At 59.9% G+C, this 13059-nt stretch overlaps 1 protein-coding gene across 2 annotated transcripts; it reads right to left on the reverse strand.

Annotated features, from left to right (window-relative positions):
- Positions 1-460: 460 nt before the first annotated feature.
- Positions 461-12341, reverse strand: FURIN (furin, paired basic amino acid cleaving enzyme). Of its 2 annotated transcripts, XM_064267162.1 has the most exons (16): positions 12216-12341; positions 7971-8309; positions 7509-7607; positions 7300-7395; positions 6853-6981; positions 6668-6744; positions 6329-6417; positions 5587-5759; positions 4934-5146; positions 4433-4533; positions 4199-4302; positions 3992-4109; positions 3726-3905; positions 3225-3349; positions 3001-3111; positions 461-2705 (listed from the first exon to the last, which is right to left on the reverse strand). In XM_064267162.1, the coding sequence occupies exons 2-16, from the start codon at positions 8145-8147 to the stop codon at positions 2089-2091; spliced, it is 2409 nt and encodes an 802-aa protein (XP_064123232.1). In that variant the 5' UTR covers positions 8148-8309; positions 12216-12341; the 3' UTR covers positions 461-2088. The 2 variants fall into 2 exon arrangements, with proteins under 2 accessions (XP_064123232.1, XP_064123233.1); XM_064267163.1 differs by lacking the exon at positions 12216-12341 and having other exon boundaries at positions 2370-2705; positions 3005-3111; positions 7971-8466.
- Positions 12342-13059: the final 718 nt, after the last annotated feature.

Here is a 13059-nt window from a genome sequence, read left to right on the forward strand (position 1 = left end):
TCTGTCTTGGTTCAGCCAAGCCCCACAGAGGCATCCTGCCCCACTGAAGGCCTTAGCCCTACAGCTGGTGGCCAGGTCACTCCAGCCAAGGAAGACACTGAACAACTGGGACATAGGTCCCTGGGAGGGAGCTGCACACCTCTCCATCCTGCTGGAAACCAGGACATTGGAGTAGAAGTGCTTAGCTGGGGGGGGGAGGGGGGTCACTCTACCCCCTTGTCTCCAGCTGCCATCCCTTTCCACACCCAGGTGATACCTCTACACCTGCAGGAGGCCTGGAGCCCTGTTGCAGGGGGTGGGGGGGAGGGACACAACACACAGGACTTTAGCTTCCTGACTCCAGCAGACCAAAAGGCAAGCAGGACACCACATGGGCATCTAACTTGCCCACATGTCCCACCTCCCCAGCCAGGATACAGCTAGGGGTCCTTGGAAGAACAATATCACACTGGAGGCCAGGCCTGGTTTGCATAGTCTGCACATTTAATCACTTTAAAACCTCTAACATTATCTCGTGTCCATTAAATAGAACCAAAGATGCTGGGCCTGTTTAAATTACAAGGAAAAAAAAAAAAAAATCACTGTGCACCAACCCAGTATCTTACAAAACCAGCTGGGCTGGCCACAAGGGTGGGGGGGTGGGGAGAAAGGGGCACCCCTGGGCAGGTGGCTGGGTGCCAGGAGAGACTAGGGGAAAGAAAAGGGGACTCCCAGATTTGAGAAGACTGATTGTCCTAATGGGAGGGGTGCAAAAGGCACATCAGAAGAAGGGGGCTTAGGGGCATGACAGGTCAATTCTTCCTCTACCATGGCACAGTGTAGGGGGCTCAGTGCCACCACCCACCAACCCCTGGCACTCGGAGAACCAGTGACCCAGGAGCCCTTGGCACAATGAGCCCCATTTGAAACATGGGTGACAGCCTGCCCCGCCTCACCACGACCCCCTTTCCTAGGGCCCACCCTGCCTGCCTGTCTCTTCAGGACTTGGAGCTTGGGTATTCCTCAGCAACATTCTGCAGCCCCCCTGTACCTTAGGCCGGGATAGCCCGGGGAACAGCAGGGGGGACAGGAGGTGTGAGAAGGTGGGTGGTCCAGCTGCTACTCCCATTAAAAAATACAAAAAAAAAAAAAAACAAAAAACCAGCATCTAAAGTGAAATAATCACAGAGTGAAAATATATCCTCAAACAGCCCCTGAGATCCCCACGGGGGAAAGCAGCATCGGGTGGGAGGCGGGAGAGGCTGGCTGGGCCACCGTCCCTCCCCACCACCCACCCAGGGGCTCCGGGACTGTGAGTGCCAACAGCCCAGGCAGCCCCGGGCTCAGAAAACAGGGACCTGGGCCCTGGTGGGAGGCGAGAGTAGGAAAGGGGAGGGTGGTCAGGACACCAGCATGGGCCTCAGCCTGGCAGCCAGCTGTGTGGAGACCCAAGGTGCAGAGCAGGCACACAGGCCCTCATGCCCTTGCAGCTTCTCCTGGCCTTGGTCCCTTCCTATGATCACCACTTCCGCCTGAGGCTCACCAGAGCAGGCACAGGGGCCCACACATGCCCTGGCAGCACCTCCGTGCCTTGGTCCTGTCCTACGATCACTTCTGCCCGAGGCTCACCAGGGTGGGGACAGGGCCGGGATGCAAAAGCCCTTGGAGAGGTGGCCTCCTCCTTCAAATCCCCCCTCGGCCCATCTCCTTGCTGCCTAGATGGGGACCATTATTGCTTTAGAGGGACAGAGAAAGGGCCAGAGCTGCAGCCTGGGCCAGGAATCCCGAAAAGGAAAGGCTGCTCCTCTTCACTCCACAGGGAACTCCGGCTGGCCTGGACCTTGGAAAGCTGCCCCACAGGTTTCATTCCTTTCTCTACCCAGAGGGGTGCTAAGGGTGGGGCGAGGCCCTCTCCTGCCCCCCAGCTGGTCCTGGGGCCCCACCTCAGGCAGCCAGGTGGGCCCTAGGGTACCATGGGAAGCAGTCTGTGCCCCTCTTGCCGTCCAGCCTGAGTCCAAGCCCAGTCCCAAGATAAAAAAATACTTTGGTGAATTAAAAAGTGCCCAAGAAGGGGATTGGCTTGAAGGGCAGGCAGGCAGTGGGCGCTCGTCAAAGGGCGCTCTGATCTTTGATAAAGGCGGTCCTCTCGCCCTGGCCCTCTTCCTCTTCTGAGTCAGAAGGGCACTCCTCCTGCCAGGCTTCAGGAGGCAGCCCCTTGTAGGAGATGAGGCCCCGGTCCATGGTGTACACCTTTACCCCCCGGAAGCGGAAGCCTGAACGCAGCTGCAGGACCAGGAAAACAGTGACGAAGACCAGCACGATGAAGGCGCAGCTGAGGCCAGCCACCACCTCAGGCAGATGCGAGGGCAGCAGCCCGGCCCGAGGCCTCGGCTCTGTTTCCACGTCCTGGACTGGCTGTTGTGGCGGTGGCTGCTGCTGCTGCTGCTGCTGCTGCTGCAGTGGGGACTCACGGCTGCTCTGGCTTTGCCGGGAGCATGTCTGAGTCACAGGGTCCAGGGAGGCGTGGCTGGGGCAACTGAGGCAGTCTGTGAAGACCGGCCCCTGGCATGTGGCACATGAGGCATGGCAGGGGGTACAGACACTGGCTCGAATGATCTCCACGTCGTTCTCTGTGCTATAGTGTGTGTTGAGGACTTGGGGGGTGAAGCCTGGTGGGCAGTGCTGGACACAGGTCTTCTGGTGCAGGGAGAAGCCTTCCTCGCACACTGCCGGAGGGAAGGCGGGTAAGGGTCAGCTAAGCTGACCATGGTTACAGCTGTCACCGGGCCGTGTGAACCCTCGGCCCAGGACAATGGCAGACTCACGGACCTACAACCTCAAACATAGTTCCCTCTGTCCTCAGGAGCCCTCAGTCCCAAAATTATGGTCATCCCAAGGGTCCTAGGAGCCCCAAGTCTCTTCAGACTCCTTTTTCTTCCTAGAGCCGGTCTTTAGGAAGGTACCTTCAGCCCCCCACCCCCAGCCTCATGCCCCCAAACACCAATAACACCCATTACTAACCCACGCAGGCCTGGCTGGACGTGAGGGTCTTGCAGCCGCTGCTCTCGGGCGGTGCAGGCAGCCCCTCGGGTGCTGTGCCGTACAGCACAAGGGTGAACTTGGTCAGTGTTCCTATTTATGGGGTGGGGAGAAAAGAGTTAGAGGATGCTGGCATCCAGCTCAGCAACCCAGATCCAAGAGTGTACCTTCTCACCCCTCCTCCACCCCTCAAGGGCCCCCAATACCATAGTTGTTGGCTTCACTGGTGTTTTCAATCTCCAGGACCCACTCGCCAGACGGGTCCTCATCCCAGGAGTGGGTCGTCATGAAGGCCCAGTCGTTAAACCCATCTGCAGAGTAGTCATGTGGCCTGGCGGGAGGAGGGTGCGCTCAGCCGTCTGAGGCTTCAGGGGGGCCCACGCCCACAACACACAAACCATAAACCCTCCTACAGTGCAGTACCCATCCCGCTGGGGTGGAAATGCCTGCTACCTTGTCCCTGTTTCTCAACTACGGGATTCTGGAAACGTGTGAGAGCACCACATGAGGGGAGGTGCCCTGCTGGCAGGAATTCCTGCAATATGGGACGGTCCCACAGGATAAAGCTTTCCCCCCTGAGAAGTATTTTGATGACCATTAGGATTGAGTGACTAAGCAAGAAGGTGCGTGACAGTGAGTGAATGAATGCATATAAGGTATGTGAAGCAGAAAAGCTGGGCCAGGTGGGGCAGGAGTAGGGCAGGCACCTGGCTGCCAGCAGGGTGGAGCGGGTGCCCATGGGGCTGACCAGGTAGATGGCCAGGTCACCACGGCGATTGTAGGACAGGGTGAGCCGCGCCTGAGCATGCTCTAGCCGGGTGATGTGGTTGGGCTCCCCGAGGCATGCAGTCACAGTCTTCCGCACTTCTAGCCGCTTCCTGATGTCCCTGTGCAGAGAGCACCACGATGGCCTGTCACCCCCTGCGGCCCTCAGGCTGCACTCGCCCCCTCCCAACCCAGGTCCGGCCCTCACTTGGGCTCAGTGAGGATGTCGATGATGCACTTCCGCTGGGGGGCCACTGTCGTCCAGTTCTGGGCAAGGGCCACCATGGCACCTGCGTCCAATAGCCCATAGCCATAGGAGTGGCTCACTGTGGGGCATGGAAGACAAGTCAGCTGGGAGGCACAGAGTGGCCCTGCCTGCCCCCAAGCCCAGCCCATGGGGTTACCCTGCCCTCACCTTTGCGGCCCACACCGTTAGTGGCCCAGTCGTTAGCATTGAGGTGGGCTGGCTTTGAGGTCTGTACCACTAGGTGCTGCATGTCCCGCCAGGTGAGGTTCTTGCTGCAAAAGAGGGAGGGAGAGGCAGGGCTCAGTCTTTTGGGAGGGACGCTGGAGGCTAAGGGCTGCCTGGCAGAGAGTGATGGCAGAGAGTGATGGCAGGGAGAGTTGCCCCTCAGCCACGCCCACTTACTTGGCCTCCAGGGTGAGAGCTATGATGCCAGCTGCCAAGGGGGCTGAGGCTGAGGTGCCCGTGTGTGACTCTGTGCACTTCTGCCGCAAGTCAGTGGTCACCTACCAGAGGGACAATGGTGTTGGGACCTGTGAGGATGGTGGGAGGACAGAAGCCACCCGCCTGGCCTCCCACTGCCTAGGAGACCCTGCTCCATGGACGAGTTCCAGCTGCTGCCTTGTAAACACGCTGTGGACAGGCCCCTGGTGGCCTGCAGTTTATCAAGGAACAAGTGGGTTAAAGTAGAGGCTGGAGATCACTGAAAGCAATACATGCTTTTAGGTAGCATCTATACATCTCTGTCCAGGACTCTATACATGGCACTACGGCCCCCAGAGTCTTAGAGAGCCCTCTGGTCCCATTTCACGATGCCTGTGCCACCATCACCCAGCCATACAGGGTCCAGAAGCAGGCCCAGCAAGCAGCCCCACACCCCCAGCCCCCACCTGGGACCTGACTTACGATCTGTTTCTCGTTCTGGTTGCCACTGCTGTAGGTTGTGGCCAGTGTGGATGAGCAAGCCTCGCTGTACCAGGGCACATTGCCGAACTGTGTGGCACTGCTGATGGACAGCGTGTAGATGCTGTTGGTGTAGCCATCACAGTTGCAGCTGTCGTGTTCCCGGCCCCCGTTCCCTGAGGCCCAGACAAAGATGGAGCCCAGCCCCCCGCGGCCCTGTGGACACAGAGTGAGCCAGGGTCACTCAGGAACAGGGCCTGGTAGGAGATGCTGCTGGACACTGAAAAGGCTGGAGCCTATTCTCTGGGTACCCTCTGTCTGCCCCTTTGTCCTCTGTAAGGCCCAGGGTAGAACAGGTATGTATGCAAATATGTCTCTCTGTACACACACAAAAAAAGGGACCATCAAAATCCTCAAAATGGCAATTTCTGGGCAGGGGTGCGGGGGGATCGATTTTGTTTTCTCTTTTTCTGTTCTTCTAGTCCCTAATGCTTTAATACACGTGCTTTGTGTACAATTAAAATTAAATACGAGACTAAGCAAAACAGGAACAGAAACACATAAGGAAGAGAACCGTAGAAGAGACAGCCTGGCCCCAAAGGGTGGGAGGCAGCTTCAGTCCCGGTTTCCAGGGCTGCCCAGGCCTTGCCCCTCACCTGGCTGACCCCCCGGAAGAAGGCCTCCTCAGCGAGGCGGGCCGGCCCGTCCACTGTCTTGCCATCATCCTCAGGGCCCCAGCTGGCACTGTAGATGTGGATGTGGTTGGGGTTCAGGCCCAGCGAGCGTGCCTCCACCGCATCTGTCACCTCGCCATCCAGCATGCGTACCCCTGGCCACGGAGGGGGGCAGGGAGAGGGATACTGCGTGGGTCCAGCTGCCAGGGGCACCCCCTAATGCACCCCCAGCTCTGCAGCCCCAAGGGATGGACTGAGGAGGTTAGAGGTTGACCGTGGGCCATATCCGGCCATGGCGTCTGACGTCTAAGGCTGGTGTTTGGAAACCCTGATCCCTCTCACCACCCGCTGCCTCTGCCTTTCAGGGACGAGACTCAGAGAAGGGAAAAGAGAACGATGTCCCCACTCCCATCCCACAAGTGCACATCCTGGACAAGAACGAGTTTCTGGGTTCTCAGAGGAGCATGCCATGTAAGGTCTCAGGGTGGGTTGTGAGGATTCAGGGAGACTCCTGGCTAAGGAGTATCAGCCCACCCCACAGCACAGGGCCTCCAGCACTGGTGGTCCAGCTCTTTGAGTCTCTAAGTGGAATATCCATGTGGGCAAATGGATGCGTACTAGGAAAGTGGCAGACATCCAGACATTGGCCAGATGGGAGGTAGGCAGAGAAAAATCCACCTGAAGTACCCCTCCCAAAGACAGGGTGGCTAAGGCCCCAACCCACCTCCAATGCGGGCATTGTAGGCCACGCCTACACCACAGACTCCGTTGTTAGCCACTGCGGCCACCTCACCGGCACACCGTGTGCCATGCCTGCTGGGCCAAGAGACAGCATTAGTGGGGTGGACAGCACCCCTCTATCCACAACTACCCCAAACCCCCTCCTCTCAGTCTATAGCCCTCTCTGCTCTGACCCATCCTGCCCTCAGAGCCCTGGCTGGCCCAGGGCTGTTGGAAAGACATCAGCCTCTTGGGCAGGACAGGTCTTAACCCCGGCTCAGCCCTGCCCCCCTGGTGGAAGAGAGGAGAATGGGACAAAGGCCAGGAACCTGCCATTCCTTACCTATTGTCATTCAGCTGTGTGTACCGAGGCTGGGGGTCAGGGTCCTGGTCATTGACATCGAAGCTGGCCCCAGGATCCTGGAAAGGATGTGGCAATTGTTAGGAACAGCCTGACCCCAGGACAGAACAGGACAGCCCCCAGACACCCCTCACCAGGGATCACTGCTTCCTCCCAGGCCTCCTCACATAATTGCCTGCCAAGTCCGGGTGGTTCTTCTCAATGCCATCATCCAGAATGGACACCACAATGCCGCGCCCTGTGTAGCCCTGCACCCAGGCCTCCTTCACATTCAGGTCCCGCTGGGTGATGCCAGACTGCAGAGACACCCACCCCCGTCACCCCAGCACTTATGAGATGTGAGGTGGGGGGTGCTTTGAATGCCCCTGCCACCCCCAAACCTCCTTCTCCACCCATCCCTGTTCCTGAAATGCCACCATTAGTTGTCTGGGCTCTGTGAAAGGGTAAAAAACTCTGGGAGGACAATCCCCAAAGCTTAGCAGATGGGCTAGGGAGAGGTTGCTCAGCAGAAGGAAAGAAAAAATTAGAGAAGGTCGGCCTGTGCACCAAGACCCCACTGTGGGTGGATGGGTGCAGCTGGGGAGCAGGACCCAGGACCCAGGGAGGTACCATACCAGGTACCACTGCTGGGGAAACTTGGGGTCTGTGGGCTCCTGGTACACGTCCCGTTTGGTCCTTCGTTTTGCCACCTGCTGCTCCAGCCATTGGACCTGCGAGGGAGTGAGGCAGAGATGGTGTGGGCCCGGGAGAGGGGAGGAAGGAGAGGCACGCTCCTGAGAGAAGGAAGGGGCGGCTGGCAGCAGGGGGGCTGGGCTGCACTCACTTGAGGCTCCCTCTGTAGCCGGCTGTGCCGCGGGCGGTGAGGCGACAGGGATCGCTTTGTCACCGCTCGATGCCAGAAGTGGTAATAGTCGCCGAAGATCTGCAACAGAGCAGGGAGATGGAGCTGGGCTTTCCATCTGTCAGTCCTCAGGGAGGCGGGGACGGGGGTGGACAACGGCTGGGTGGGGAGGCTCACACCGGCAGAGGGGGCATCTGCTCCCTGCTCAGGACCTAGCAAGAGCTGTGCAGAGGCCCAAGGGGGAGCAGGGAATCCTAAAAGTCCCAGGGTAGTATAAGCCTCTGCTCCCATCATGATGGCCATGCAGGCCATGCCTACTGCTCAGGTGTCCCCAAGGAGGCAAGCCCAACAGCTCCTGCTCTCAGTGCTAGAATCTTTGCCCTCACTGCCCCTGCCCCCACCGTGTCCCATGCCTGGGTCAGCAGGCCAGGTGGAAACACCTACCTGGCCTAGGTTGAGAAACCCATGCTTGCGTGCCAGGCTGTCAGCCACAGTCTGACCTCCAGGGATGTGCACAGCCCATGTGTTGGTGAACACCTTCTGGCCACAGGCATCAGCTGCCAGCAGGACCAAGGCTCCTGCTGCTGCTACCACCCATAGCACCCAGGGCCTCAGCTCCATGGGGGGCAGGTGGCCGGGATTCCAGAACCCAGCGTCTCCTTGGCCTGGTCACAGGGCCTCGGCTGCCACGTGTCTGCTCACTGCCTGTGGCCCGGGGCTGGCTGGCGGGGGCATGGGGCCGAGACGGGCAGGGCTGGAGAAGGAGGATGAGGGCTGCTGGCTCTGAGAGGGACAAAGTAGAGAGGGGGAGAGTCAGCCCTCCCCTGCCAGACACTAAAGCCACCCTTCCCAGCTCAATCCACACCTGAAAGGGGCTCTGGAGGACAGTGGTGAAAATATGAGTCTCCTCAAAGAAACTCAGCCCCCCAAGGTCAGCCGAATTGATGGACAGATGGAACCCCCCTACCCCCGCCGCGAGAGAGCCATTCCCAAGCCCCACTCTACACGCAAGTACAAAAGTAGATGAAGCATACCAAAACTTGAGTCACTCAAAATCGGAAACAACTACTGAATACATGTTCGTCATAACCAAAGTAAAAAAGATGGGTTATAATGCAGTACGTATACACAATCCGATTAAAAAAAAAAAAAACTATTTATCTGTGTAAATTTATCCATAACCACAAAACAAAGTCCGGAAGGACACAAGCTTAAGTATTAACAACGGTTCTCTTAGATGCTGAGAAATACGAATAATTGTTATTTTCTTCATGTCCTTATATAGTCTCCAAATTACCTGGCATACATAATAAAGAAAGAAGATGTTGACTTTTAAAATTTTTTCAAATAAGAGGCATATATACAGCTCACTGGAAACCCTCATGGCGTAGTGGTTAAGAGCTACAGCTGCTAACTAAAAAGTCAGCAGTTCGAATCCACCAGGCACTCCTTGGAAACCCTATGGGGCAGTTCTACTCTGTCCTTTAGAGTTGCTACGAGTTAGAATCCACTCGATGGCAATGGGTTTGGTTTTTTTTTTTTTCACACAACTCACTAGGGCTTCCTCTTGGTTCAGCAAAGCCAGCCCAGCCATAGGGGGTTACTTGTACAATCCCTGTGAGCAAAGAGCGAGCGACTCTCTGTGGGACGGTAGCTTTGGGGTTCTGCTCTGAGCATGGGGACCAAAGTGGGCTCACCTCCCTCTGTGGCCCAGACAGGCGTCTGGCAGCAAAGTCAGGGGCCCAGGATCATCTTCCACTGTTTCCTGGGGAACGCTGGGGCTGCAAGAGCCCTGCCCCGCTTAGGCCTGGAGGCCCCCAGCCACCCCCTTGCTTACTCCACGCCCACCAGCCTTGCGTAATTTGAGCCTGGGTAGCCAGGGCAAACATAGGCTGCTGAGCCAGGAGCGCCAAGGTGAGGCTGAATCAATAGTCTGAGTGTTGTTTTTCCTCCTTCAGTAAACAGACAGCGGGACCTCTCTGCCCAGGGCCACATAACTGTCCCCACATAGGGCCCCTGACTTGCCAGAGGCCAAGCCCTTAAGGGTGGAGGGAAGATGGGGGAGAGGTTCCAGGCGAGACTACTGGGAACATCCCATCTCAGTGCCAGGCTTGTTCGGCAGAGCGCCTGCCCACAGGGTCATGGGTGCTCCCATCCCTTCCGCCGGCCAGCCCCAGAGGAGGCCACTGTGTGCTGGGTGGCAAAGTGAAGCTTCCCCAGGCCTGAGGTGCTGGGCAGGCGAGGTTCACTACTTAGAGCCCCGTCCCTCCCCAGGGGCTGCTCTCTGCCATAACGGGTCTCCCTGGCAGCATGTGAAGCAGCACTTCCTCCTGACTGCCCACACCCCGCCCTGCAGGCTGGGGCGGTGGGTGGGGGGGTGGCGGGGGGAGACGGGACGACGACTCCACACACAATTCCTGGAGTATTTTCAGTTTACACCAAAATAACCTGACAGCTGATGGTGGGAGGCCTCCACAGTGTAGCTCCTCCTCACCCTGATGGTCGGAGTCCACCGGGCAGGCCTGAGAGCCCCAGTCCCAGAAGGCCTCGGTGGCCGAGTTCCAGAAGGCTGGCCTGAGCGATGGCTGGGCAGCCAGACACCCAGCCTAGGGAACGAAGGGACCCCAAGGCCCTCATTTAACAGAGGATGTGGTGCTCTGGGGCAGAGCCCGATAAGAGCAGGGCCTCTTCTCCGCTTCTAGCCACCACAACAGCTGCCTCTTGGGTCCAGAGGTCATGCAAAAGCCCACCTGACCACAGTGTTGTGAGCCCCGTTGGAGCCCCCAAATAAAGGCTGGGGCTGGCCCAGACTCCGGCACTATGTGGATGGAGCCCAGCTGCAGCTGCCTGGCGTTAAAGGTGATTAACCAACTATTTAATTACCTTGCAGCACCCGGAAAGCAGGCTTCAGGCAAAACCCAACAATGCCCCATGAAAGAGGGCCTGCTTCCCTCTGCCCAGAGAGCCCAGCGTCCTGAGCCATGGTGAGGGATGGATATGGCCTCCACAGAGCCCCCAAGCCCCCAAATATTCCTTCCTCATCATCCTGGAGGAAGGGAAGACTCCACCCCACCCCCCGAAAAAAGCCAGAGCTGAGAACAATGAATGAATGGGCTTCTCCTTCGCAGACTCTGACTCACCCTGAGTCCCTGTTCCTCTGAAATCTAGAGGGAGGCTTGAAGTATTTGTAGCCTCCTGTGATCCCCTTTCACATGGGACTCGGCTCAGGGCCGTGTCCACTGACAGAGCTGTGGGCGCTCTTCCTGGTTGTGTTCCCAGGCAGAGCCCTGTTCTCCAGCCCTGGCAGCCTCCTGACAGAGAGCTACTCCAGAGCAGGGCCAGTTCTCAAGCTGCTTCTACTCCCAGGCCTGGCTGCTGTTTCCCCAGCACTGGGGGTCTGGCTGGACACTGCCACAGGGCAGACCACTCAAGGGCTGCCCGGGGAAACCTGATCCTGTCTCTTTTTCCAGCAAAGAGACACCAAGCTAGGTCCTGTTACAGGCACTGACAGAGGTGCTCCTGAAATTCTGACTTCCAGATCCTCCTCAACCAGTCATTTGCTGTGTGATCTTAGGCAAGTCACTTCCTCTCTCTGGGCCTCAGTTTCCTTGGTGGTAATAACTGTTAGACCCGCGGTTTTCAAACTTTTTTTTTAAAGCCACAGAATCTTTTTTTAGGAGATCAAATCTTAGTGGAAGTCCAATATAAGAAACAAATTGCGGCTAGCCTGGTTGAAATGGGGCCAGACTTGGACAGGACATGCCCTCGTCCCTCTCCTATGCTGTGCCCACACCTGGCCAGCAGTCCAGCCGTCGCCAGTTCCCCCATGCACTTCCCAAGACTACTTTCCACACTCAGTTCAAAGTCAGAATAAGAATTCCAATCTTCTCTGCTGGCTAAGGCTCTGCAACACCAGGGGCAAGTAGCTGGCAGATGGTGAGAAAGCAGGTACTGACCAGACAAATGACAGCTGTCACACCTGTCTGGTAAGCAGGCCGCCCCTCGGTCCAGCCACCCCACGGAGGAGCAGGGGCCTCGACCAGGCCTCCCGGGAGGCAGCCGCGGAACCTACCTGACCCAGCCTCCTAGCGCCAGCCGGCTCCCGCACCTGAGTCCTCTCCCCGCACAGGTGCGCAGTGGGGGCGAGGCCCCGACCATGAATAATCGCCTCCGCCTGGCAAACAGCCGCTCCTCCCCTCCCCCGGCTGGAGCGCAGGCCCTCCCTGGCCGCGGAGTGGGCGAGCCGGCGGCGGCCCCGGGTGGACGCCGGGGAGGCGGGAGCACCCAGTGTCTCCGGAATTCTCTCCCCATCCCGCCCCCCGCAGGGGCCTCGCAGGCGCTTCCTGAGGTCAGAGGGCTCGCCCCGACCCCAAGCGGAAAAGTACCGGCAGGGGCAGGGGGCCGAGGCGGGCCCGGCGCGCTCAGGTGGGCTGCGGGCGCCCTTCCTGCTCCCCGCGGCTCCACCCTTGGGGCCGGCCCCGAAGCCACTTCCGAAAGGTCGGACGGGCAGCCGGGCCCCGGGGGACCCGGGTTAGGGCTGCCCCAGCGCCCCGTCCCGGACCCTCCCCCGCCGGCGCGCTCGGGCCGCGGAGCCCGCGCCTCAGGCACAGCGGCCCGGCCCGGCCGGGTCCTTCGGGCCCGGCTCCTCGGCGCGCTGCCTCCCCCGGGCCCCGCGCCCTCGCTGCTTACCCTAGGGAACCCGGGCGGGGAAACTTTTCCAGGCCAGCGCCGCGGCGGCCGGACGCCCCTCGGCCGAGCCGAGAGCCCGGCGGCGGGGGCCTGGGCTCCGCGCGGTCCCCGCGCCGGCAGCAGCGTCAGGGCGCGGAGGCAGGGAGGCGCGGCGGCGCGGCGGCGCGGCCTCGGCCGAGCCGGCGACCAGGGCAGGCCTCGGCTCCGGCGCGGGCGGGGGCAGCGGCCGGGCCGCGGCGTCGCCGCTTGTTTACTCCGGCCGCTGTCAGCAGCGGCGGCAGCGGCGGCCCCGGCTCCTCCTCCTCCGCCGCCGCGCCCCTCCCCCTCGCGGCGCCACCTCCGCACTCCCCGGCCGTAGCCTCGGCGACTCCGACCCGCCGCGCCACCCATGCCTCCCGGCTCCGGCCCGGCGATCGGAGCAGCGGCGCCGCGCACCCCAGCGCGCCGGGCCCCAAGCGGCGGCCCCGCGGCCTTCTGGGGCGCCTCGCTGCCTCCGGCTGCCGGCAGGGGCAGGTAGGAAGTGGGGCCGGTGATCCCAAAGCCGTCGCCGCCAGCCGGCGCGTCGCCCAGGCCCGGCTGTCTGCGCCCTGACCCCTAGGCTCGGCACTTCGCGCCACGAGCTCCCGGGCAGGCGGTCACGGAGACCCGAACCTGGAACCCTAGGGATAGGAAGGGCTTGGGGAGTCCCTGCGAGCCCAGCCTCGGCTGGATTCTGGGCGGCGGGGAGAAAGAGGGAGGGCTGGCCCCCTCCTCCTTCCACAATCCCACTCCTAGAGCCCTGAATTTGGACGGGGCTGGCTTAAGTACCCAGAGGTACCCCACTCCGAAGTCGGACTTGATAGCG

The sequence above is a fragment of the Loxodonta africana genome, chromosome 13 (assembly GCF_030014295.1).
Source record: "Loxodonta africana isolate mLoxAfr1 chromosome 13, mLoxAfr1.hap2, whole genome shotgun sequence".
Taxonomy (NCBI): domain Eukaryota; kingdom Metazoa; phylum Chordata; class Mammalia; order Proboscidea; family Elephantidae; genus Loxodonta; species Loxodonta africana.